The sequence below is a fragment of the Papio anubis genome, chromosome 19 (assembly GCF_008728515.1).
Source record: "Papio anubis isolate 15944 chromosome 19, Panubis1.0, whole genome shotgun sequence".
Lineage (NCBI taxonomy): Eukaryota > Metazoa > Chordata > Mammalia > Primates > Cercopithecidae > Papio > Papio anubis.
The window spans coordinates 15,315,472-15,342,397 of record NC_044994.1 but is presented as its reverse complement, the minus strand read 5'-3'; the positions used below and the strand labels follow the sequence as shown (position 1 = coordinate 15,342,397).

Sequence of the window (26,926 nt, the reverse complement as noted above, 5' to 3'; positions counted from 1 at the left end):
TAGGAAACACCAATTGATTATACGTTCCTAGAGGCTTTTCAAAATCAAACAAACATAAAAACACAACATTACACAGTTGGTCAAACAAAGTAATAGCTAATGATTTCATGATTCCTGTATGTAATACTAAGCAGTCTGAGCCCCAGAATCTGTGAAAAGTTTGCTGTTTAAATGGTACACAGGCAGAAACTTGAGGGGGAAAGATACTTTTCTGAAGTGGAAAAAATGGATAGTGGTGACCCAGGGGAAAATTTACATCATTATGTTAAGCAGCAGATTCTTATAAAAACTTCTGGTTTTCAACATGCTTCCTCTGATAGCAACATTTTGCACAGCACCCAAAGAGGAGAACAGAACAAAAAGGATGTGTGAGCCGGGCGCAGTGGCTCACACCTGTAATCCCAGCACTTTGGAAGGCCGAGGCATGTGGACCACAAGATCAAGACGGGCGGATCACGAGGTCAAGAGATCGAGACCAGCCTGGCCAACATGGTGAAACCTCATCTCTACTAAAAATACAAAAATTAGGCCAGGCGCGGTGGCTCATGCCTATAATCCCAGCACTTTGGAAGGCTGGGGCGGGCAGATCACCAGAGTTCAGGAGTTCGCAACCAGTCTGCCTAACATGGCGAAATCCCGTCTCTACTAAAAATACAAAAAATTAGCTGGGCATGGTGGCAGGTGCCTTTAATCCCAGCTACTTGGGAGGCTGAGGCAGGAGAATTGCTTGAACCCGGGAGGCAGAGGTTGCAGTGAGCCAAGATTGCGCCACTGCACTCCAGCCTGGCAAGAGTGAGACTCCGTCTCAAAAAAAAAAATTTTTTTTAATTTAAAAAGATGTGTGGTAAAGCCTTAGGTGCACATGCTGATAACCAACTCTCTGGAAGGGGAAAAAGAAAAACCTTGACTTGTAGCATTGGCCAATTCCTGTGGTGTAAATATTCCCACCACAACGTATTTCAGATTATCAACCAGCTCAGATTCCTCAATCATCTCTAATAAGTAGGTAGGAGTCAGCTCCAAGACACTACAGGGTCTACAAGAAACCCAGCTTAGAAGCCAGGAAAACCAGGGTTCAATTCTAGTTCTAGGTTCCAGCTTTGTAGCCTTAGACAAGTGTCCTTAACCATCCAGCCTCAGTCCTCTCAGCTCTAAAGTAGGCAACCTGTTTCACAGACTCTCACACAAATAAAACAACATACGTGAAGTATGTGGCACACGAGAGGTGCTCAGAACTCCATACAAGTCACCTCCCTCTGGGGTGGGGGCGTGGGAGAGACAGGCACAGGTGGGGTGGGCTGGGTGGGGCAGCCTCCACAATCTGTCTCACCTGAGCCCCAAGATGGATTGTTTTAGCAAATCAAGAGTCAGGAGCAACTGCTGGATAAAAACAAAGACCTAGAACGTTGCAGGGTGGGGGAACAGTTAGAATCAAATTTTCCTACTCTTACTGTTAGGGCATTGGAGTTTCGTTTGTGTTCCCTATGGAGGAGAGATGTGGTCTGTTTCACCAAAAGCTGGCCCCAGGGCAATCCATCGCCAAGCTCTGACCAGAGCACGGAGGAGGGGCCCTCCAGTCAGGCCAGGGCTGAAGCACAGACCCACAGGGAAGGAAGAGGCCCAGCCAGGAGAGTGCGAGCATGGGCAGCGCAGCAGCTGGCTCTGTGGGTGACAGAGATGGAAAGAAGGGGCCTCTTGCGGAAAGGCGGTGGGGACCTTGCCCCAGGAGAAGCCTGACAGCGCCAGAGCCTGGGGCACGGAGCAGCGTGGGTGCCCTCTGTAAAGACAACACAGTATGGCAGCAACAGGCCTCAGAGGGTGTGTGGGAGCGGGGGAGGTTGCAGTGGCAACCAGGACCCAAGCCAACAGCTGCCTCGTCTGAAATACCAGGAATTCAAGACTGGCAGGATCAGATGTGGGTTTCATAAGGGTCCCTCTGACAGCCCAGAGGGGAGGGATCGACAGGGGTCCAAACAGAAGGCAGGAGCCCCTCGGGCCACCACATTATCCAGGCTGTGCAGACGGGCAGGAAGGGGCCAAGGGGACCTGCACACCTCCCGGGCACAGAGCACTGGGCAAGGGCGGGGGCAGCACAATGACTCTGTGACAAGCCAGGGAATAGGCCATGCGGTCTCTGTCGCAACTACTCGATTCTGTCCTTGTAGCGCAAAGGCAGCCAAAGGCAAGACTTGCACGAGTGGGTGTGGTTTTTCCAAGAAAGTGTTATTTATAAACAGCCACTGGGGCAGCTGGGGAAAGGGTGATGCTGAGAAGATACAGGAGGAAACCCGCCCAGGGAAGAGGTGGTGGTACCATTCCCATTTCACAGATGAGGACCCAGGAGAGCTTTAAACTTTGGGAGGCCAGGTTCCTCTTGCTAATTGCACCATGCTCTAAATAACGCAAGACATGTAATATAGCAGGTGAGTAAGAGACGCACTAAAGGTGTCAGGGATTCAGCTGTGGCCAAAAAGAGACGAAGCACGGGCAGGCAGCAGGCGGGAGTTAATTGCCAGAGTCACAGGAATCCCTATTTACCTGGCCTGTCCTTTGGGCCCAAGTGCACAGAGGTCTTCCCTAGGTGACAGAAAAGTGGAAACTGAAACAAGGAAATCACAAGTGATCGGTAACCTTTGAGGCCATTTAGGTCCATTTCTGCTCAGTTCAGCTGAAGCCTGTTTAACAAGCATGTATGAGCCTGACCCATAAACTGTAGCACAGCAGAGGGAGGCGGGTCAGAGCACAGGACCCCAGACAAGTTACTTAACTTCTCTGTGCTTCCAAATGGAGGTGATGGTAGTACTGTCTCAGGGTGTTTCCAGGTATGAACTCAGTCCCCATAAAGTGCTTAGAATAATGCCTGCCACGTATTCGTTAAGAATACTGTGTCCAAGGCCCTGTGCCAGCTCCCACAGGGAAGGGTGTGAAATGTCCCTGCACCCCTCCCTGGGTAGGGGGAGTTCAAACAGCATGCTCACCTCTAACCACTCACCACTCTACCAACTCGCCCGTTTACTTATGTCACCCAACACAGACAGGGACCATGTTTTATGCCTCCATCTCCCATGACTAGGACAGTGGTGACTCACGATTGATACTCATTGTGTTCAATGTTTGTTGAATAAATAAATGATACCAGGCATTAAGTCTCAACACCAAGATTTCCTTTTCTACGTAACTGACAGATAACACTGCAACCTAAGTCACCTCCTGGCCACTCTGACCTTGGACCCCTGCCCCTCTGTGGTGTCTGGGGTCTGATATCAACATGTACAACAGTGCTTTGTAAACCTGAAGGCCCTTTAGCAACAGAGGTTACTACGGATCATATCCTTGGTGTGGGAGTAGTTTCAGCTGGGGGATTGACTGCCCCCCCCCCCCCCCCCGGGCAGTGGCTTCCTGCTTGGAAGGCCTCCTAACATTGTCAGTCCAGCTGTGATACTGCCCGTGGCCGAAGGAACACAGCTGAAGGTAGTTTTTAAAGTTCTCCCTTACACTGGGAGAACTCTATTCATTCATCCATTCATTTTTTCATTAGTTGCATGCTCTGCCCATCAGAGCCACATGGAACAAACTTAACACTACTTTGTACCTGATTCTGAGGTTAGATTATCCACATGCCCCCAGACCCTGCAGCAGGCCACAGGACCGAGACACGTGGAATGGGGGACCCAGAAGGGGTGGCAGGCTCATCTGTCCCAACCCCTGAGTTCTGTAAGGAAACTAAGACCCAAAACCCAGCAGTCCCAAGTCCTGCTTTGACCTCTCTTATGCCACATCAGGTCCCAGCACAGGCTCACCTGCACTCCTATTCTACTCTCCAGGCCACCTGCCCTTGGCCCTCTGCCACCTCACAGCTATCTTTCCGAAGAGAGAAAAAAAGTCCAGGCACGGGGCTTCCTGGGAAAGCTACTGAGCACATGGTACAGAGCCATGTGGTGGCTTCCGTACCCCTTCCAGAGAGCAAAAGCTCACCCTTGAACTCACGAGCCTCCCCAGGCACTTACCAGCAGTGAGCAGGCTTCCTATGCATTTCTCCTGAGCTTGCCCACATTGCAGGCTTTGTGACTGCAAGAAGGGCAGCCGGCCAGCCTCAGCTGCGCCCGCCATCCACAGGGCCCCACCTGGCCTGGGGCTGCAACTCCAACCTCCCAAACCCATGGTTGCTAGAAAAATGGCTCAGCAATAATTTGTGTTTGCTTACTGCTGGGATCAAAGTTCTTTACAGACTTCTGAAATCCTGAGGGGTCAGGTGGCTCACAGCTGGGGCACACACAGACTGGTGACTTGCCTGATGTCACAAAGCAGGTGGTGAAAAAGCTAGGAAACAGTATCCATCTCCCCTTACCCTGATTCCTGATCTGTGGTTGGCTCACATTTTTCTTTTCAGTCAAGACACAGATTACAATTACAGCACAAGCCCAGATTTCCTCCGAAGAGCGGCAATGCAGAGGGAGGGGCCGGCAGAAGCTCTAAGTCGGCTGAGCAATCCGAGCCTGAGCTCTGCTATTAATCGCTAGCTGGCCTCGGACAGGCCACTTAACATCTGAGTCCCGGGTTCCTTGGCCTGACAACAGGAACAAATCGTAGTAGTGGGTAAAGCCTCCCTCCTCAAATGGTGGCCACTCTGCATTCCAGGGAACTGGTTAGAAACACAGAATCTGCTTTTAAGAGATTAAGTGATTCCAAATGCATTTACATTTGAGAAGCCCAAATATGAAGCATTGAGCACAAGGCCACACTCAGACCTCAATTACAAATGTAAGTGCATTTTACACTTGAAAGGGACTGAGGCACAAGCCAAGGTTCTCAGGAGGAAACAGACCCAGAGGGCTGGTTAACCCACCAGGGTCAAACGGCTGTCACAGGGGCACCAGCATCTGAACCCAGGACCTAGGGCTCTTCTGTATCACAAGCCCGCAAGGCACGATGCTAACTCGTGTTCTCAGAGGCAAAACCCTCATGCTATTTTTTAATAGTACCCTGGATGGGGCGTGGTGGCTCACGCCTATAATCCCAGCACTTTGAGAGGCCGAGGTAAGGTGGATCACCTGAGGTCAGGAGTTCAAGACCAGCCTGGCCAACATGGTGAAACCTCATCTCTACTAAATACCAAAATTAGCCAGGCGTGGTGGCACACACCTGCAGTCTCAGTTACTCGGGAGGCTGAGACATCAGAATTGCTTGAACCCGGGAGGCAGAGGCTGCAGTGAGCTGAGATGGTGCCATTGTACTCCAGCCTAGGCGACAGAGCAAGACTCCATCTCAAAAAAGAAAACGAAAGAAAGAAAAATAGTACCCTGGTCACCATGCACAGCGTTCACCTGGGCTCAACTTCATGTCCTCCTGGGGAGCTGTCCGCTAGCCAGAATCTCCAGGGAGTAACCCAGGGCTGAGGCCAGCTGCTGGCTGCAAGGAAGTTTTTTGAAGGGAAAGGAAGACTTAATGCATACCTTATAAATTCACGCTCCCTTTCACCTATTAACACCTTCCAGATGCACCGTTCACTGCCGGAGCAGAGAAACACGAAAGGGCACGAAGCTAAGAGGCATCTTTTTGGCTTCCCACCTCTTGACACTGCAGCCTGAGAGCAAACCTAGCCTATTGGGCTTCCTACTGCTAGAGTCCCGTCCGTAAGGCTGGGAGGAACCCAGGCTCACAGTCCTAGGTTCCCGGGACACTGCAACAGAGTAGAGACGGTGAAATATCAAGCTAGGGGATCCAAACAAAGAGGCTAAATTTGGAAGGATAAGAAAGGGGCTGCTGAATTACACTAGTGTGACTGGCCGGTTGTATAAGAGACAAACATTTACAGCCAATAGCTCAAAAATTATCTCTGGGTCTATTGTGTGCAAGGTATAGTGACATGGTAGAGTGGCAGAGCTTGGACATCAATGATCCAGGTTCCTATCCTGGCCCAACTAAGTCAGATTATCATATGTGCCTCTCAGTAGTTGGGCCAGTCTGAGAAATTACTACCTCTCTGAGCCTGTGGTCTCCTCACCTGTGAAAGAATCTATACTCAGGGTGACTATGAGGGCTAAATACAATAGATGTCAAGAATCCAGTCCAGTGAACAGAGGTGGTGTAATCACTGCATCCACAAGCATTTACTGTGCACCTTGTCGTGCCAAAGCTTGCACACAGAAATTTTCTTACCTGTGTGTTGTAAAGTTTGGAAGTCCAAGCAATTATTTGTGATTGGTTTTACAAGTGTTCCAATGAAAGTAACCAAGAAGAAAGGGTTTCAAGATTGCAGATTGGGAAACATTCTAATTTTTTTTTTTTTGAGATGGAGTTTCACTCTTGTTGCCCAGGCTGGGATGCAATGGTGCAATCTTGGCTCCCTGCAACCTCCGTTTCCTGGGTTCAAGCGATTCTCCTGCCTCAGCCTCCCAAGTAGCTGGGATTACAGGAGTGCAACACCACACCCAGCTAATTTTTGTATTTTTAGTAGAGATGAGGTTTCACCATGTTGGCCAGGCTGGTCTTGAACTCCTGACCTTAGGTGATCTGCCCGCCTCGGCCTCCCCAAAGTGCTGGGATTGTAGGCATGAGCCATTGCAACCGGCCCGACATTCTAATTTTTATATACCCGAAACAAACCCAATATATAAAACCTCAAATTCATTTTTTTTAAAAGGGCAGATTTCAGATACACTGTGCCAACGCTTGTGGAACTTTAATGTGTATACAAATCACCTGAGGATCTTGTTAAAATGCAGATCTGGACTCACTTAGTCTGGAATAGGGGAAGAGTCTGCATTTCTAACTGCTCCCCGTGAAGTTGAAGGTGCAAAGCCCACATTTTGGAGGAGCAAGGTGCTATGGTATTCCTCTAATGGCAAGAAATGAATCCAAGGAAAATACAATTTGATTTGAAAACATCCCAGGAGAACATCCGTGAGGTCACATGTACATGGAAACACACAGGCTAGCAAGGAGGCACACCAGGAAAGGTTTCCACAAATGGAAACCAGAAAAGCTGGCCCCGGGCCTTATTCAAGTGAGTCTGTGCTCTCAGCACACTTCGACTAGGCAGGTGGAAGTACTCTAGTGATAGGCAAGCCACGGGGTGTTGGAAACAAAGTGTCCTAGGATATTTCAAGTCTGTAGCCTTTCCACAGCTAACCTAGCCTTTCCACCTTTCTTAAATCAGTTTAACCTATTTTCCCCTTTGTACTGAAATTTTATGCTGTTTCTATTCACAGCTGTAATTTTATAAAAGCCTATCAGGTTGCCAGATATGGATTATTCAGAAATAGGACTAAAGTGACTGTCAGGTAAAGAAGCATCTTCCAGTGATTAACTCATCTTAATGTGTGTGTCAAGGTGGAAGGATCAATAAAACGCCTAAAAGATTCATATTTATAGGACTGGAGGTGTAGTTCTGGATATTCTTTGGTTCAGAAATGTGAACACACAAGATCCTCCATATCCCGTGAAATGAGTTTCTTGGAGAAAGCCTGCGAGGTAATCTGATCTCCAGCTGCCTTTAGCATGGACGACACATCTGTCCATCAGGAGGCACAAGCCAGCTTTGCACACTGGCTTAAAATAACATGTATGTTTATTACAATTCCTGTCATAACCCTCTTGACTGCTGGGCTTAGGCTGCAATTCTGGAGTCATCATGAGCCAGTGTGTGATGTCAAGCGCTAATACTGAGCTAAGAAACCACTGAGTTTGCAGGACTCACCCAGAAACAAGGGATTCCACCTCCCTGCACTCACCTGCTGCTGAGCAGATGCATGCTCTGACAAGAAACACCGGAGTAGGGCTGTCACCTGTGCCCAGTGTCGCTAATTCATCCATGCACTCAGGAGGCTGCTTCCCCGGCTCCACACCCCTGCTTGAGGGCTATGTGCACTGAAACGGCGAGGCTACGTAACTAGCACCCTCATGATTTCACCCACTTAGGAAGAAGTACATACACTAGGAGCAAACTTGTGGATGAGGCGGTCCTGTTCTTCCCCATTTGTCCATTGCGGGAGGAAGTTAGGTTTTCCCACAGGCACCTTCTTACTTGGGCCAGATCAAGCTTTCAGATAAGCATGATAGGAGAGAGAAATTCTAGCAGAGAAAGGCATTCCTTCTCAGAAGGGATAACTGAGGCCCCAGGAAGTTAAGACAACTTTGTCAAGGTAGAGTCTATGCTATTGCTAACTTCACAAGAGGCCTTATTAACCAACAAGGGAGGGCACTCCCTGGGGACGGATCTGCATCTCCCCACCTGCTCCCGCCTACCTCTTTTGCAAGCTTCAGTTCACACAGTCCCAACCTCCGACTGCCCCTTAGAATACATGGTGACAAACTATGTTTCCTGAACAATAAGCAAACGTCCAGCATTTCATGCTTTTGCTAAGATGCATAATGCCGCCAGATAACTTCAGCTAACAAACAAGTAAAACAAGCGTTTAAAGAACTCAAGCGAATTTATCTTGGAACAGGAAAAAAACCCGTCAAGCCCTATTTCCTCTTTGTTACCCACCCCCTAGGCCTAGTTGAAGGGAATGTAAGAAGGACTTTCCATTGCTCAGGAAAGCAAATGGAAAAAGCCAAGTTTCCCCGGGCCGCAGGAAGACTTGGAGCGCAGGCAATAACTTCTCCGGAGGGTCACGCGTGTCTCCTACAAGTTCAGGCTCACAAGCGCCGCTCAGCTGCCGGCCTGCACTGCTCCACTCTGCGCCCGGCCGAGTCTCGCCCCGCGCGGGAGGAGTGCGCCTCCGGGTCTGGACCGGGTTTCAGGAAGTTTGTGATACCGTGTGGGGAGGCTAAGACGCCGCTTTTTACTGGGCTCCTGCAACTCCCGACCCACTGCACAAGCACGGTGCTCCTCTCAGAGTGCTGGGCTCGTGCACACACTTGTGACCAAGCACTCCCTGCGGACGCCCCCTCTTTCGGGTGCCCTCGTGGTTTGGGATTCGGGCCCGGAGCACAGGGCGCGGGAAAATGGGAGCAACCCGTAGCCCGTAACCCAGAGACCGCGGGCAGGCTGGACGTGCCGGGCGCGGGGAAGGACGCAGGGTTGGGTGCGCGTCGCATCCCCGATACTCACCGGGACCTCTGCAGCTGCTCGAAGGCGCTGGTGCTGCCGCCCTGGCCTGGCTGCTCCAGGGAGCAGTAGTTCTGCGAAGTCGGTCTGGAGAAGACGATGGGCAGGATTCCCTGAGTGAACGAGTTGAGGCGTCCCCGACTGCCGCTCCCACCGCCGGGGGTCCCGGAGCCCAAAAAGGCGGCCGCCGGCACCTGCACGCCAGTAAAGGCATCGTCCTCCTCCAACTCCTCCTGCCCGGCGCCCCCGGACCCGTCGAGCAGCTGCAGTTGGGCACAGGCGGCGAGAGGCGCCGGCCCGGGCGGCTGCCACAGCTCCCCCGACGCCCGGCCGGCGCCCAGGGGACTCGCGAATCCCCGAGCCACCCCGGGGCCGGACACGGTCGCATGGCCGCCAGCGATTAAGGGCGGCAGCGACGAGGGCTGTGGGAGGCAAGGGCCGGACCCAGCGGCCAACCCCGCAGCCGGCGTGCCCGGCGCTGCGAGCGCGATGCAGCCGCCCCGCTCGGCGGCGGCGAGCAGGCTGAACCGAGTCCTCCCGCCGCAGGCGCCGCCGGCGCCCAGCTTGGCCGCGCCGCCCTCCTCGCCGCCGCCCCACTCCGCGTCCTGCGGCGGCGGCCGGCCGTCCAGCGAGATGTTGGTGAGGAAGGAGAGGGCAGCCTGGCGGCGCCGCGGGTCCACGCGCGGCTTCCGGGGGGGTTCGGCGGCGGCTGGGCCGGCGCGGCGGTCGCGGGCTGGGGCTGCGGCGGCGGCTGCTGCAATCCGCTGGCGCCCGCGGCGTCGGTGCCGGCGCTGCCGCTGCTGCAGGCGGCCGTGGTGGCGGCCGCCGCCGCCATTGTGTCCGTCTGCGGCGGGATTTCCGCGATGCCCGGAGAAGCGAGCGGCGCCCGAGCGCTAAGCGGCGGGCGCGAGCGGCGGCGACCCGGGCTGGGCAGGGCGCGGGGATCGGGCGGCGTGCGCGGCGGTCCAGCCCCCCCGCGGGCGGGCCATGCTCGCCCCTCGGTGCTCGGGCTGGGGGCGCCGCCGCCCCGGCCCACGCGCGCGCCTCGCTGACTCGTTCGGCTCGCTGGCTGGCTGCCCGCCGGTCGCCTCGCCGCTGGCTCGCGGGCTCCGGGGCCGGGTGTCCGTATTTATAGGTGCGCGCGCCCCGCGCTCGCGCTCCAAAGCGCTCTTTGCAATAACACGGAATCACGTGTGGGGAATGCGACCTGGGAGGAAAACAAAGCCGCAGGCGGCGGCCGCAGAGGCAGGCGGCGGGAGGCGAGGGGCCGCGGGAGGAGGAAGAGGAGGACGGGAGAGCCGAGCGGGTGGTGGGGCGGGGGATCGGCCCGGCTGTCTGGGTTGTCCGAGCTGCTTGCTGGGGGAGTTGGCGACTCCCGGGGCGCGCGGAAGCCAGGTGCGGGAGGCGAGCACGTTTTCCCCGCGCGCTCGCACTGGGAATTGGGGGAGCGAGCAGAACCCAGTGGGTTAGGTCCTGGGGCTGTGCTCCTGGGAGAGTTGTGGGTCTACAGGACAGTTATGTGGAGCGTTGCAGAGTTTTAGACTGAGAGCGAGTTACTTAGACCCCGCAAGGCCGTTGGTCCCTGAGGAGTAAATAGGTCCTTATTCATAATAACACGGGTAAGTCTACAGCCCCTATGGAGACTGTCCCACCGTAAAGTTATCGCTAACAACCATTGCGGTTGGGCCTCATTCGTTCCCAGGCCAAGATGCAGCCCCTGGGATAAATGCACGCCTTGGGATGCGTAAGAGCCCAGAAGCACGAACATCTTCCATGTGACCAACGAATTCACGCATCCCCAATCCATGGTATTGTCACTTTTCATCTCTCTCTTAGCAAAGGCCAACGCAAATTTTTTACTTTGGCTCTGAAATATGCTCCATTTTCTGTGAATACCGAGGTGGGCTAAAATGACCTTACACTCTTTTCTCCTGGTCACCTTGCAAATTTTTGTAGATTATGATCTTTCTCCCGCATAAACTGGGACCAATGTGGACAGTTATCTGTCGTTTAATCATAAACACACGTTTGGCACCTACCATGTCTTCTATAAATACGGGTTCCTGAAGACCCTCCCAGAGCAGTAGCTCTGAATCTGGGAGGAGTCGCAGTCCCCACCCGCAATGAATGCTTGTTTTGGTTGGGGGTGGGGACAGGGTGAAGGGATTCACCTGGAGGGATCTGAAAACGTGTGCGGGTTTCCCCAGGCGGTGTGGGCAACTTACCAAATGCAGTAAGGAACAATTGCCACACTGAATTAAGCTCTGTGACACCTAAAACACCTGCTACACTTTTGAGGGAGAAGCAACGTGTTTAAGATCAACGGATTAATTTAATTAAAGGTTTAAATTTAGCCCTGGAGCTAATGGGTAACTCTACATTGAAATTCCACTCCATTTCAAGCTCAGGAAAGTAAATTGAGTAATGGAGAGCAAATACACCCTGTCCAGAGAGGTGCCGCCAACCTGGAGTGCCAGAGGGTTTCAGGTTACATTTGCTCAGGACAGAGATGGCACGTGGCCCTTTACATGAACAATTGTTGTTATATTTTATTTTGTACTGTTTTTAGGCCTTTTGAAAACCTGGAGCCTGGAGTCTATTTACAGCAGCCTCATATCAGTGAAGTCAAAGCTCAATGGCCAGCTCTGTGAAATTTCACCAGGATTTTAATTATTTTGGCTAACTACCTTGAAACTTCCAAGCCCTTTTATGACAATCGAGTTAATTTACATGACCACTGGCCTGGTTGGAAGGCAGTGTTAAGTGAAAGACTCCAACAGTGTTCCTGTAAAATATATTTTCCTTCATTCAAAAGTGATAAACGTTAATTTCAGAGAACATAAGATAAGCAAAGAGGAGGAAAAAAAAAAAGGAGGGGTATCACTAACAATCTCTTCTGTGGAAATAACGTTAAACTTAATTTTTGATATCTGTTTTGTATTTTCATGTATTTTATAGAGACATATGTATATATATTCTTTTAGCTTGTCACCCAGGCTGGAGTGTAGTGGTGTGATCATAGCTCACTGCAGACTCAACTCCTGGGCTCAAGCGATTCCCTCTGCCTCAGCCTCCCGAATACCTAGGACTACAGGCACCCACCACCACACCTGGCTAATTTTTAAAAAAAATGTTGGCCTGGCACAGTGGCTCAAGCCTGTAATCCCAGCACTTTGGAAGGCCTAGGCGGGCAGATCATGAGGTCAGGAGTTTGAAACCAGCCTGGCCAACATGGTGAAACCATGTTGTGGTGAAACCTGTCTCTACTAAAAATACAAAACTTAGCTGGGCATAGTGGTACATGCCTGTAATCCCAGCTACTGGGGAGGCTGAGGCAGGAGGGCAGGAGAATGGCTTAAACCCAGGAGGCGGAGGTTGCAGTGAGCCAAGATCGTGCCACTGTACTCCAGCCTGGGTGACAGAGCAAAAAAAAAAAGAGAAAAATTTTTTTTGTAGAGTTGAAGTCTCACTGTGTTGCCCAGGCTGGTCTGGAACTTCCAGCCTCAATCAGTCCTCCCATGGTGGCCTCCCAAAGCACTGGGATTACAGGTGTGAGCTGCCATGCCTGGCCTTGGGTGTGTTTTTTAAACAAAAGTGAAATCGGGCTGTTTTGTCTTTTGTGATTTTTGCCTGCTGTGTTGTGATTATCTTTCCATGTAGAATATTTTTCTACATGGAAGAATTTTTATTTTAATGACTACATAGTATTCAATTTGATGGAGAGACTGTACCCTTTTAAACCTGTGCATTTAATAAATTTGTGGTTTCCACGTTTGCTCTTATAAAGTGATGATGACTTCCTTTTTGTTTTTCTAAATCTTGCTACCACCCAATATTATTTTCTTAGGTTAAATAGATGCTGGGGCAAATGGCATTTCATGTTTTTAAGGTTTTCATCCATAAAGGTTGTTCAGTCTGCTTTCTTACAATTTTACTGGGTATTGAAATGTTTCTATCATCCCCCAAAATATGTACAACCATGATACATCGATTAAAAAAATACTAAAAAGTTTCTATCAATATTCATTTTTTATAACCTTCATTTTCTGTAACCTTTTGTCTACGTGAAGTGTGAAGTATGAAACTAATTTCAAATATTTATTAAAGCATCAAATAAGAATCAATGTCTAATCTCTGGCCAGGCGTGGTGGCTCCGCCTGTAATCCCAGCACTTTGGGAGACTGAGGTGGGCGGATCACAAGGTCAGGAGATCGAGACTATCCTGGCTAACACGGCAAAACCCCGTCTCTACTAAAAATACAAAAAATTAGCCAGGCATGCTGGGGAGGCTGAGGCAGGAGAATGGCGTGAACCTGGGAGGCGGAGCTTGCAGTGAGCTGAGATCGCACCACTGCACTCCAGCCTAGGGGACAGAGTGAGACTCTCTCAAAAAAGAAAAAAGAAAGAAAATGTCTAATCTCCAAACTGCTTCCGTGACCCCCTTCTGGGGATCTTGAGATATGGTTTATTGTTCACCTACTGTATGCCAGCCACAGAGTATTTCTAATCTTTATAACCACCCTGTGGTGGTGGTGAAAGCATTATCAATATTTTACAGATGAGGCTCAGAAAAATTAAATAATTTGCCCCAAGTCATCTAGCTCTTAGCTGGGGTGGGCCAGTATACAAACCCATCTGACTCCAAGACCCATCCATGCATGTTCTTGCGCCCTCTGCTGGTAAGGATGTTTAATGGTAGAGAACAGTGTCCAGACTTAATCTTACATCCATACTTGAGGTCAACTATTATGGAATAATGCAAACTTTGGAGTAAGAGGATCTGGGTTTCAAGAGCAGGCCACTTACCCTCTCTGAGTCAGTTTTCTCTGTGGGTTATTGTGAGGTACAAATGAGACTGCTGAAGAATATTTTACAAACTTTAAAGTACTTTTTAAAATGTCAGTTGTTATTTATGCCATTCTAATCTACTTAGTCCCTGAATTATTCCAAATTCATTTATTTTTCAACTATTTAGTCATTGATCAAGTTTTATCAAGCAACTTCTACATCCACAGTACCATCTGTGACAAAGGGATAAAAAGAAATGTGGCCCTTAGCCCTTGTGACCTTGATAGTTAAACCATGGAAAACACATTTAAATGAAAATGCAAAGCCAACCCTGATTAAGTTTCAAATGCGCAATTGGACTATAAGCATTATCAGAATATGGAAAAGAAGTGTTTTATTTGCAGTGGCGGGGAAGGCCTTAAGCAAGAGCCAGGATTTGAGCTGACCTAGGAGATTCAGAAGGCCAGGAGGAGGATCCTTGCAGAAGAGGAAGTTTGGCATACAGATTCCTCACGCATCGCAGGCCTGGAGGACTAGAACTTGAAATGTGATTCGACTTGGTCAGCCACGTGTCCCCTCTCCCCCTTCCCTTTTATATTGTCCCTTTCGAGTGCCCATTCTGAAACATTTTTGCACACATGAATTCAAAATGCATGTACTGTTTTGATGGAGACATGTTGGAGGTCAGTTTTTAAAAAGAAAGGAAAAAACCTACAAGTAATCACTGGCCCTTAAAAAAATAATAATTCAGCAGAGTAAGAAGTCTGAAAATTAGCTTAGGCTCCAAGAAACATGCAACCTTGTAAGGTCTCCAGTTTGGGGATATCATAAGCTTTGTTCCTTGGTAGCCTCTCCTACCTTATCTATGGGTGAAGGTAGGTGTTGCAGTATTTTACCTTGCAGGGTTGTGAGGGTTACCAACAGTATAAATTATGTAACTAGCAGAGTACCTGTAGTTCAGTAGGTAACTATTATTAGAAAAATGCAAAATACAGAAGGTGCACATTAAAAAGCCCAGAATGTTTTAGGTTCTAGGTTTTTATAGTTTTCACTGATCCTGAGACCAATGAAATATTAGCATACCTTTCTAGGCAGGACCATGAGAAGCTTCAGCTGTTAGCTCCTGCTTAAATCAGATTATTTTACGGTATTTTCCATCAAAGTACAGGCTGGTGCGGGGCTGCTGGAACACGCACTGGACTGTCAATCTAACATAGGCATAGTCTCCCTGAGAAACCTGCTGCTTTCCTTAATCCAGTGAAAGTTAAATCCTGGCTGGGCGTGGTGGCTCACGCCTGTAATCCCAGCACTTTGAGAGGCCGAGGTGGGTGGATCACCTGAGGTCAGGACTTCGAGACCAGCCTGGCCAACATGGTGAAACCCCTTCTCTACTAAAAATACAAAAATTAGCTGGGCGTGGTGGCATGCACCTGTAATCCGAGCTACTCAGGCGGCTGAGGCAGGAGAGTCGCTTGAACCTAGGATGCAGAAGTTCAGTGAGCCAAGATCACGCCATGGCAGTCCAGCCTGGGTGACAAGAGCAAGACTGTCTTAAAAAAAAAAAAAAAAAAAGGCAGTTAAATCCTCGAGACTAGACGTAGAGAATTATCAAGAGGTGGTCCTCGATGCCCCAGCTCTTCTCCATGAAGTTTGCCTTACCCATAGGAACTTTTGATCATTTCTGCTGGCCTGAGAGAATGGGAGGAAGAGAGGATGGAGGTAGGGTTATTCTTTGCCCTTTTTCAATTTGGCATAGAAACTTTAATTTCCTTCCTTAATTCCCCAGGACATCGGAGATCAGATACAACATTTGAATAAGACTTGACTAGAAGCTCAGGGATGTTAGATGTAGAAATAAACCCAACGAGTAATATAGAACCCCATATAGCAGCTTACAAACGTGACCTACTCATAACCCTCATCCCAGTATTTCCTGAATGCCAATCCCATGCCAGGTCTGAGTTAGGTTCTGTGAGTACCAAGGAGAACAGGATGTGGTCCTATCCTGGAGCCCTCAAACTAATAGCAGAGAAACACATACTAATATTTTCTGCATCATACAGTGTATTTTTAAACAGTTTCAAAAGAGCTGTAGGCCAGGCGCGGTGGCTTACGTCTGTAATCCCAGCACTTGGGGAGGCCAAGGTGGGCGGATCATGAGGTCGGGAGTTCGAGATCAGCCTGACCAACATGGTGAAACCCCATCTACTAAAAATAGAAAAATTAGCCAAGTGTGGTGGCACGTGCCTGTAATCCCAGCTACCCAGGAGGCAGAGGCAGGAGAATTGTTTGAACCTGGGAGGCGGAGGTCAGAGTGGGCCGAGATCACACAACTGCACTCCAGCCTGGGTGACAGAGTAAGACTCCGTCTCAAAAAAAAAAAGCTTAATTTTTATTCTTAGTTTTGAGATGGGGTGTCACTCTGTCACCCAGGCTGGAGTACAACAGCAGGATCATGGCTCACTGCAGCCTTGAACTCCTGAGCTCAAGCGATCCTCCCACCTCAGCCCCTCAAGCACCTGAGAATATAGGTGTGCACCACCATACCTGGCTAATTTTTGTATTTTTTGTAGCAACAGGGGTCTCGCTCTGTTGCCTAGGCTGGTCTCGAATTCCTGGCCTCAAGCTATCCTCCTACCTTGGTCTTCCAAAGTGCGGGGGTTACAAGTGTGAGCCACTGTTCCTGGCCAAGATACCCTGTTAAATGTGAAAACCTGTTTTTTTCTACTCACACAGAACGCTTCTGACACCAAGTATGTGTGGGGATTTTCCTACATCAACCAATGCTCGGACTCTCAGACAGCCCCTGGGTGTCCTACAAGTCAGCTCAATTCTGACACTATCTCCCTGGAGTGAGGGTCAAATCTCACAAGCAAAGGGCCCTGTCCCCCAAGACTGCCCCCCACTTCAGATACCAATTGCAGGCAGTGGGTCCCGAAGTTACCCATGCTTCTGTCCAACTTGGCTACAAATCGGGGCCTCCCAAGATTCGATCATTTGCTGCGATGGCTCACAGAACACAAGGAAACACTTCTGTTGACAGGTTTATTAGAAAGGAGATGATGAAGGACACCGAGAACAGCCAGGTGAAGAGGCACAGAGGGCAAGCTCTGGAAGGGTCCCAAGCTCAAAAGTGCCTGTCCTGGAGGAGGTGGGGGTGCCACCATCCCAGCATGTGCACGTTCACTCATAGGGAAACCCTCTGCCCTCCGAATGCTGGGGTATTTTTGGTTTTTTTTTTTTTTGAGACGGAGTCTCACTCTGTCACCCAGGCTGGAGTGCAATAGTGCAATCTCGGCTCTCTGCAACCTCCGTCTCCCAGGTTCAAGTGATTCCCCTGCCTCAGCCTCCCGAGTAGCTGGGACTATAGGCACGCACCACCGTGCCTGGCTAATTTTGTTAGAGATAGGGTTTCACCATGTTGCCCAGACTGGCCTCAAACTCCTGGCCTCAAGTAACCCGCCCACCTCAGCCTCCCAAAGTGCTGGGACTACAGGCATGCACCATCACGCCTGGCTGATTTTTGTATTTTTAGTAGAGATGGGGTTTCACCATGTTGCCCAGGCTGATCTGGAACTCCTGACCTCAAGTGATCTGCCCTCCTCAGCCTCCCAAAGTGCTGGGATTACAAGCGTGAGCCACCGCGCCCTGCCTGAATTTTAGGGAATTTTATGGAATCTTCTTCACGTAACCATGATTGATTATTAATTCAATCTCCTTCCCGGAGGATGGGAGCCAGGGGAGAAAGTTCCAAGCTTCTAGTCATGGCTTGGTCTTTCTGGTGACCATCCCCGTCCTGAAGCTACTCAGGAGCCCATCAGGAGTTGTCTTGTTAGAACAAAAGACACTCCTATAACCCAGGAAATTACAAGGAATCTAGGAGCTCTGTGTCAGGAACCAGGATTAAAGACCAAACATTAGAACAAAGGATGTTCCTAGCACCCATAGCAGCCTGGAAATTACGAGTGTTTTAGGAGCTCTGTGCCAGGAACTGGGGGCAGAGACCAAATATATATTTCTTATGTCACGCTGCTGAAGGCATTAACTACCCTGGAAGAAACCTGGCATCAAAACTGTGTTAGGAAAATGCATTTCAGATGCTTCCATGAGCTGTCCTCAATCTTCCAAAAAGGGATCGTTCATGCCCAGAACACCACTTCTGATCCAACTGCAGAGTTTATATGATATTGGCATTTCAAAGGAAACGAATGAACCTTCTTTGTTATATTACCTTTATTCTTAAATCATAGCAAACTCATGATTTTATTTTCTTTGAAATTAACCTGGTTTTATATTCTTTGAAATTGCACTGAGATGCATGAATAACCAGCTCAGGGACAATGAAGAAACCACCCCTAGTGTAATTACAGCTCATAAACACACAACTTACAGATGGCCTGTGTGCATGAACCTCCGGATGCTGGCTCCTCTAGACTCTGCACAGACAGGCAGGGCAGGAGGCAGTCCCGCCTACAGGGCTCTCTGTCTCCCAGGATAGCAGCACTGTTTTATAGTGATTGCATTTGTTTAGATATTCTCCTATCAGAGTGGGATGGATGTGGCCAGGTTCTGGGGAAACATCACCACTTGGCCTGCCACTGGGCAGTTCAGCTGGGCTGGTTAGTGGGCCACGGTAACCTTCGCTGCCCATGTAGACCAGCAAACTACAGGAAGAGACAGCCTCAAAAAAATTAGCACAAAAGGCCGGGCACAGTGGCTCATGCCTGTAATCCCAGCACTTTGGGAGGCCGAGGTGGGTGGATCATAAGGTCAGGAGTTCTAGACCAGCCTGGCCAACATGGTGAAACTCCATCTCTACTAAGAATACAAAAATTAGCCAGGCGTGGTGGCGGGCTCCTGTAATCCCAGCTACTCAGGAGGCTGAGGCAGGAGAATCGCTGGAACCCGGGAGGCAGAGGTTGCAGTGAGCCAAGATCATGCCACTGCACTCCAGCCTGGGCAACAGAGCAAGAATCCGCCTCAAAAAAAAAAAAAAAAAAATTAGCACAAAAAAATTAGCTGGGTGTAATTGTGGCACTTACCTATAGTCCCAGTTACACTAGAAGCTGATGCCGGAGAATCAATGAAGCCCAGGAGTTTGAGGCTGCAGTGAGCCATGATTGTACCACTGCATTCCAGTCTGGGTGACAGAGTGAGATCCTGTTTTAAAAAAAAAAAAAGAGGCGGGGCGTGGTGGTTCATGCCTGTAATCCCAGCACTTTGGGAGGCCGAGGCAGGTGGATCATGAGGTCAGGAGTTCGAGACCAGCCTGGGCAACATGGTGAAACCCCGTCTCTACTAAAAATACAAAAATTAGCTGGGCATGGGGGCGCATGCCTGTAATCCCAGCTACTCAGGAGGCTGAGGCAGGAAAATTGCTTGAACCCAGGAGGCAGAGGTTGCAGTGAGCCAGGAATGCGCCACTGCATTCCAGCCTGGGTGATAAAGTGAGACTACATCTCAAAAAAAGAAAAGAAAAAAAGAAAAAGGGAAAGGGCTTTTTGGAGGTAGCTGACAATAATGAATAGACGTGCCAGGACAACTAGATTAAAAGGATTGTAGTGGTGAATAACAGATGAGTTGAAAAACTGTGTCTCAGGCCAGATTACCAGGGCCTCAAATCTAAAATTTAAAAGTTGAACCTATAGGTACTAGAGAAGCATAGATCATTTTTAAACAAGAAGTAATACGTTTGTCGAAAGTCAAAATGAAGTCATTAGTTTGGAAAATATGCATAAAGGATTGAGGAGAAAGTCTAAAGGAGTGGAAAGGTTTTTCTGATTCATTCCTCCATTTACGTATTTATTCATCCGACATTCATTGAGTGCCTACTCTGTGCCATGCTGTCTGCTACGCACTAAGGGCAAGGCAAGGTTCCAGGTTTCTTTTTTTTTTTTTTGAGACGGAGTCTCGCTCTGTCGCCCAGGCTGGAGTCCAGTGTGGTGATCTCAGCTCACTGCAAGCTCTGCCTCCCGGGTTCACGTCATTCTCCTGCCTCAGCCTCCCAAGTAGCTAGGACTATAGGCGCCTGCCACCATGCCCAGCTAATTTTTTTGTATTTTTAGTAGAGACGGGGTTTCACGTGTTAGCCAGGATGGTCTCGATCTCCTGACCTCGTGATCCGCCCGCCTCAGCCTCCCAAAGTGCTGAGATTACAGGCTTCAGCCACCGCCCCCGGCCAAGTTTCCAGGTTTCAAAGAGTTAACAGCCTGCTAAGAAAATAAGACAAAGTGAGCAATGGGGACAAGGGTGGGTTACCATTTATGTGCAAGCCCTGAAATGGTCATTTCTTTTTTTTTTTTTTTTTTTTAGAGACAGGGTCTTGTTCTGTTGCCCAGGTTGGAGTGCAGTGGTGTGATCATGGCTCAGTGCAGCTTCTAATTCCTGGGCTCAAGTGGTCCTCCTGCCTCAGCCTCCCAAATAGCTGAGACTACAGGTGTGCATCATCATGCCTGGCTAGTTTTATTTTTTTATTTTTTTTTTGAGATGGAGTTTTGCTCTGTCACCCAGGCTGGAGTGCAGTGGCGTTGTGCAATCTTGGCTCACTGCAACCTCTGCCTCCCAGGTTCAAGCAATTCTCTTGCCTCAGTCTCCTGAGTAGGTGGGATTACAGGCACCCGCCACCATGCCCAGCTAACTCTAAATTGTTGTTGTTTTTTGTCTGTCTGTCTGTTTTTTGAGACAGGGTCTCCCTCTGCCACCCAGGCTGGAGTTCAGTGGTGCTATCTTGGCTCATAGCAACCTCTGCCTTCTTCAAGCGATTCTCCTGCCTCAGTCTCCTGAGTAGCTGGGATTACAGGTGCCCGCCACCATGCCCAGCTAATTTTTGTATTTTTAGTAGAGATTTGTATTTTGTATTTGTATTTTTAGTAGAGTATTTTTTACCATGTTAGCCAGGCTGGCCTTGAACTCCTGACCTCAAGTGATCTGCCTGCCTCTGCCTCCCAAAGTGCTGGGATTATAGGCGTGAGCCACTGTGCCCCGTGCCTGGCTAGTTTTAAAATTTTTGTAGAGACAAGGGTCTTGCTAATATTGACCCAACCTGGTGACCCCGGCTGGTCTTGAACTCCTGGAATCAAGCCACCCTCCCACCTGAGCCTCCCAAAGTGCTGGGGTGATAGGCATGAGCACAGTGCCCAGCAAGTGGTCATTTCTGTATACACAGTTTCATTGAATTCTCACCACAACCCTGCTGTTTATTCCATCTGACAGATGAAGAAACTGACCTCCATGGAGTTAAGCCTCAGGTCACATGGCTGATCCCTGGATAGTTAACGTCTGAGATGTTAGTGACTACGGACGGTGACTCCTGGGGACAGAGAAGCCCCACAGAGAGGGCAATAGTTGAATTTAGATTCTAGTTTACATGTGAGATGGCATTTCAGGCTGTGCAGAGGCATTAACTTAGGACTCCATTACAACAATTCAGGCCCGAGACAATAAAACTTGGACTTGGCAGTGAGAATGGAAAAGAAGGGTCAAGTACCAGAGACATTATGAGGAAAAACTGATTTCCAGATCTCCAGTCTAGGGGGCAGCTGTAATTCCTGAAAGAACCAAAAGCGCCCTAGGCGGGAAAGAACAGATTTGAGGGTAAAACGCTGGCTAAATTTGGGCCTGAGTTCCTGTTCTACACCCTTACACGGGAGAGCCCAGTGAAGAGGGTAAGAAGTTCTCATTTTGTAAAAATCAGAATTTCACTTGTATGTATCAGACTGAAAGAGAAGCAGGCTTTGAGTTTGTACTGACAGTCTTCCAGTTTGGTGACACAGCCTCCAACAGTGAGTGGCTGGGAACGCCGGCCCCTGGAGCCCCGGCCCTTGTCCATAATCACACTCCATTTGCCCTCTGGGACACCATTCAGCTGCTGAACCAGCCCCCTGGCCCACTTTTGTGATATACCTAAGAGAAGACTTTGGAGGCTGAACGCGATGGCTCACACCTGTAATCCCAGCACTTTGGGAGGCTGAAGTAGGCAGATCACTTGAGGTCAGGAGTTCAAGACCAGCATGGGAACATGGTGAAACTCCGTCTCTACTAAAAACACAAAAATCAACCAGGAATGCTGGCATGCGCCTGTAGTCCCAGCTACTCGGGAGGCTGAGGCAGGAAAATCACTTGAACCTGGGAGGTGGAGGCTGCAGTGAACCGAGATCGCATCACTGCACTCCAGCCTCGGTGTCAGAGTGAGTCTCGGTCTCAAAAAAATTTAAAAAACAAAAGAGAGAGAAGGCATCAGAGACAAATCTATCCAGGATGAGGGACATCTCAGCTACTTTCTAGGACTCTGATTGCAGGTGACAGAAACCTAAGCGAAAGCTTCAGGAGAATTGAAGGATATAGGAGGGTCTCAAGGAACACTGAGATGGGAGTACAGCCTGAGCCCTGGCACACCTGACAAACACGGACATGGACCCGTGGGAACTCTTTTTTTCTTGCCCCCCGACTCTCTCCCTATGCCTAATTCAGGCTCCCTCTGCAGATTAGGTTCCTCTGCTTCTCTGGCCCATGGGGCAGGAAGTGTGGACTCTGATGGATTCCCACTTTTGTAATTGACAGACATTGAACCTTCTGGGTGTCCGTTTCAGATTTACAAAGAAAGCCTGTGATTGGCAAAGTCTGTGTTGAGCAGGCCCTGGACCCATAAGTGGGCGGGGTCTCAGCTAATTGGTGTTCCTGCTGGGAAGCAGATGGATGGTGTGTGGTGGGGAATTCTCAGAAGGGAGCTGTGGGGCAGATAAAACAACAGGGGTCGGCTGGGTGCAGTAGCTCACGCCTGTAATCCTAGCACCTTGGGAGGCTGAGGCGGGCGGTTGCCTGAGCTCAGGAGTTCGAGACCAGCCTGGGCAACATGGTGAAATCTCATCTCTACTAAAATACAAATAAATAAATAAAAATTTTAAAAAATTAGCCAGGCGTGGCGGCGTGTGCCTGTAGTCCCAGCTACTCGGGAGGCTGAGGCAGGATAGTTGCTTGAACCCAGGAGGCGGAGGTTGCAGTGGGCTGAAATTGTGCCACTGCACTCCAGCCTGGCAACAGAGCAAGACTCCGTCTCAAAAAACAAGCAAACAAACAAAAATCCTCAAAACATGTACTCATGGTTTGTTTTGTTCAGCCTGGCAATCCCAGCACCCAGACAATGCTTGGCATAGAGTCAGGGCTTAGTAAACTTTTGATGGAATGAACTAATGAGAGTATTTTTTTTTTTTTTTTTTGAGACGGAGTCTCGCTCTGTCGCCCAGGCTGGAGTGCAGTGGCCAGATCTCCGCTCACTGCAAGCTCCGCCTCCCGGGTTCGCGCAATTCTCCTGCCTCAGCCTCCCGAGCAGCTGGGACTACAGGCGCCCGCCACCTCGCCCGGCTTATTTTTTTGTATTTTTAGTAGAGACGGGGTTTCACCGTGTTAGCCAGGATGGTCTCGATCTCCTGACCTCGTGATCCACCCGTCTCGGCCTCCCAAAGTGCTGGGATTACAGGCTTGAGCCACCGCGCCCGGCCATGAGAGTATTTTTTAATCACCTCAGATAAAGAAGCAGCCTTTCTAAGTATAACATAGAACTCAGAAGCTAGAAAAACAAAAGTAAATTCAGCTACAAAAATAAAAAATTAGAAATAATTATATGGGGCAAAAAAACAAAATCAAAAGAGAAACATTGGTGGGAAGTATTTGCAATTCATATCACAAAAATGCCTTCCCTTAATATTTACAGAAATCCTAAATATTGATAAGAAAAAGCCAGTAACACAATAGAAAAACGAGTGAATGAGATGAAGAATCAGTTCCCAGAATGTGAAACACAAAGGCCCCTTGAATACAAAAAGAGAGACTCCACCTCTTTCATAATACAGGAAGAGCAAATAGACTCTAATGAGATACAGCTTTCACCTGTCAGATTGGCAAGGGTCAGAAAGATTGGGAAAACACTATTATTTACTGTGTATAGACTTAAGAGGCAAGGAAGGCTGGCCACGGTAGCTCATGGCTGTAATCCCAGCACTTTGGGAGGCCAAGGCGGGTAGATGACCTTAAGTCAGGAGTTCGAGATCAGCCTGACCTACATGGTGAAACCCCCATCTCTACTACAAATACAAAAAAATTAGCTGGGTGTGATGGCGGGCACCTGTAATCCCAGCTACTCGGGAGGCTGAGGTAGGAGAATCCCTTGAACCTGGCAGGCGGAGGTTGCAGGGAGTTGAGATTGCGCCACTGCACTCCAGCTTGGGAGAAAGAGCGAGACTCCATCTCTCACACACACACACACACACACACACACACACACAATTTACATTTCTGTTCTCCAGCCACTCAGCTTCACTCCCCGGAGGCAACCACTATTTCTACTTTCTTGGGTACCCTCCAAGAGATATTCTATATATAGTTTAAGTAAATACCTATGTATGTGGGTTTTTTTAAAAAATGCAAATGGTAACATAAAATACGCACTACTCCACAGATTGCTTTTTTCAGATGACACTACATCTTGGAGATCTTTATAACACAATCATAGATTATTCCAGCCAGGCACAGTGGTAAGTGCCTGTAATCCCAGCTACTTGGAAGGCCAAGGTGGGAGGATCAGTTGAGCTTAGAAAGCTGAGGCTGCAGTGAACTCAGAAGTTCAAGTCCAACACGGGCAACATAGTAAGACTGCATAATATTTCATTATATGAATCTATCAGAATTTGTTAACCAGCCCTATGATGGCCATTTCCAATATTTTCCTATTACTAATGACACTACAACTAACATGATCCCGAATACTCTTCATTTTTATGTGTTAGTATATGTGCAGGGTAAATTCCTAGAAGTGGGTCACAAGATATACCATATCGTCCGTTTGCCATCCGAAGAGATCTTCCATACTATACTACATCAGCTGGGTTTTCCTTGCCTCTTTTTTGTTTGTTTTGTTTTGAGATGAAGTCTCGCTCTGTCGCCCAGCCTGGAGTGCAATGGCCCGGTCTTGGCTCACTGCAACCTCCGCCTCCCAGGTTCAAGCAACTCTCCTGCTTCAGCCTCCCAAGTAGCTGGATGCCACCACACCCAGCTAATTTTTGTATTTTTAGTAGACATGGGGTTTCACTATGTTGCCCAGGCTGCTCTTGAACTCCTGACCTCACGATCCGCCAAAGTGCTGGGATTACAGGCGTGAGCCACCATACCCGGCCTATTCTAAACTCTTACATGTTTTGAATTTCGTACCATGAGCTTGTGTTACCTTTTCAAATGATAAATGAAATTAATAAAAATGTGTATTACTTTAGCATTCTGCCCCATAATATATCCACTATTGATGTGATATAAAAATAATGTTTTAAATTATTTACCATTTACACTAATTGATTTTCCCTCCCCAATCTTTGAGTGAAATTAACATTCTAGAAAGACACTCCCCATTTATCCTGGGACAGTCTCCCAGGCACACCAGCAAGTATCCTCTTGCTGAAGAGAACACAAGTGTTTGCCACATCAAGTAGCTGCTCCACAAGTTCGAGTTCCTATCCTCCCTGGGAACAGAACCGTTCCGGGACAGGACTTGGAGGGAACCCTGCTCCACTGGCATAGGCAGGAGGCCGATGAGTGCCTAATGTCCCAAGCAGGGCCTTGGGAGGCATTATCCCAAGAAATCCAAGGCTACACAGGCTCCCTGCTCTTCATCATTAACAGCAGTGGCTTGTCAGGATGTGGCCCTGCCCACCTTCCTGGACCCACCTTCCTAGATCTGCCTCTTACACTGCAGTCCTGTGGAATTATCTCAGCTCAGCATCTTGGCACATTTCTTTGGCTGATTCTCCTTCTCGATTCTTCAAAACCCAATTTAAACCACCTCTTCCCAGTGGAGTCTTCCAAGACTCCCAAGGCTCCTTCATGGCTCCTCGGCTCCCACACTGCAGTCCTCCTCTCTTTGGCGCTTGTTGCCTTGCATGGTGATCACTGTCTGTCTCTGACTCTCCTCGGAATTCCTTGAGGACAAGGACTCTGTCTTACTCATCTTTAAATTCTTAGCCTACCCTAGTGCCTGGCACACAGTAGGTACTCAGAAAGAAAAAAGTGTTTCTGAAATGCATGAACATACCAAGAGCTACGAGGTGCCATTTAGGGATGGACACATGCTACTGGGAAGTTCTGGGGAAGTCTCATACATAGGTACATTTAATCTGAGCCTTAAAGAAAGAATCCCACCGGGCGCAGTGGCTCACGCCTGTAATCCCAGCACTTTGGGAGGCTGAGATGGGTGCATCACTTGAGGTCAGGAGTTCGAGACCAACCAGGCCAACATGGTGAAACCCCATCTCTACTAAAAATACAAAAATTAGCTGGGTGTGGTGGTGCATGCCTGTAATCCCAGCTACTCAGGAGGCTGAAGCAGGGGAATCTCTTGAACCTGGGAGGCAAAGGTTACAGTGAGCTGAGATTGCGCCACTGCACTCCAGCCTGGGTGACAGAATGAGACTCTGTCTCCAAAAAAAGGAAAAAAGAAAGAAAGAATCCCTCATATACCAGACAAAGGGGAAAAATAGGCATTTTAGGCAGAGAAAACAGTAGGTTTTTTTTTTTTTTTAAAAAAAAGACGGAATCTCACTCTGTTGCCCAGGCTGGAGTGCAATGGCATGATCTCAGCTCACTGCAACCTCTGCCTTCCAGGTTAAAGCGATTCTCCTGCCTCAGCCTCCTGAGTAGCTAGAATTACAGGTGCGTGCCACCATGGTTAATTTTTGTATTTTTAGTAGAGACGGGGTTTCACCATGTTGATCAGGCTGGTCTCAAACTCCTGACCTTGTGAATCCGCCTGCCTCAGCCTCCCAAAGTGCTGGGATTACAGGCGTGAGCCACTGCGCCTGGCCCAAAAACAGCTTATCTTTAAGCATGAGAGTGGAGGGAGAGGAACTGGGGAGGCAGGTGGCACTCAGGTCACAAAGCTTAGGAGACAAATGTTAATGGGTTTTTTGAAATTAGTTCAGGATGCAGGACAATTCTTTGTTGTGGGTGACTGCCTCACACACTGCAGGTCACCTGAGTCCCTGGCCTCACATAAGTATTAACAGTGTCCCCCAACCATTATGACAACCACATATGCCCCTC

At 49.0% G+C, this 26,926-nt stretch overlaps 1 protein-coding gene across 1 annotated transcript in view; it reads right to left on the bottom strand.

Annotated features, from left to right (window-relative positions):
* The window catches only part of CABLES1 (Cdk5 and Abl enzyme substrate 1), a 127,076-nt gene extending 117,064 nt beyond the window's left edge, over positions 1-10,012 (bottom strand). The window contains 2 exon segments of the mRNA XM_021929984.2: positions 9,059-9,755; positions 9,758-10,012. Of these exon segments, the coding sequence (XP_021785676.2) occupies positions 9,059-9,755; positions 9,758-9,890 (830 nt within the window). The 5' untranslated portion in view covers positions 9,891-10,012.
* Positions 10,013-26,926: the final 16,914 nt, after the last annotated feature.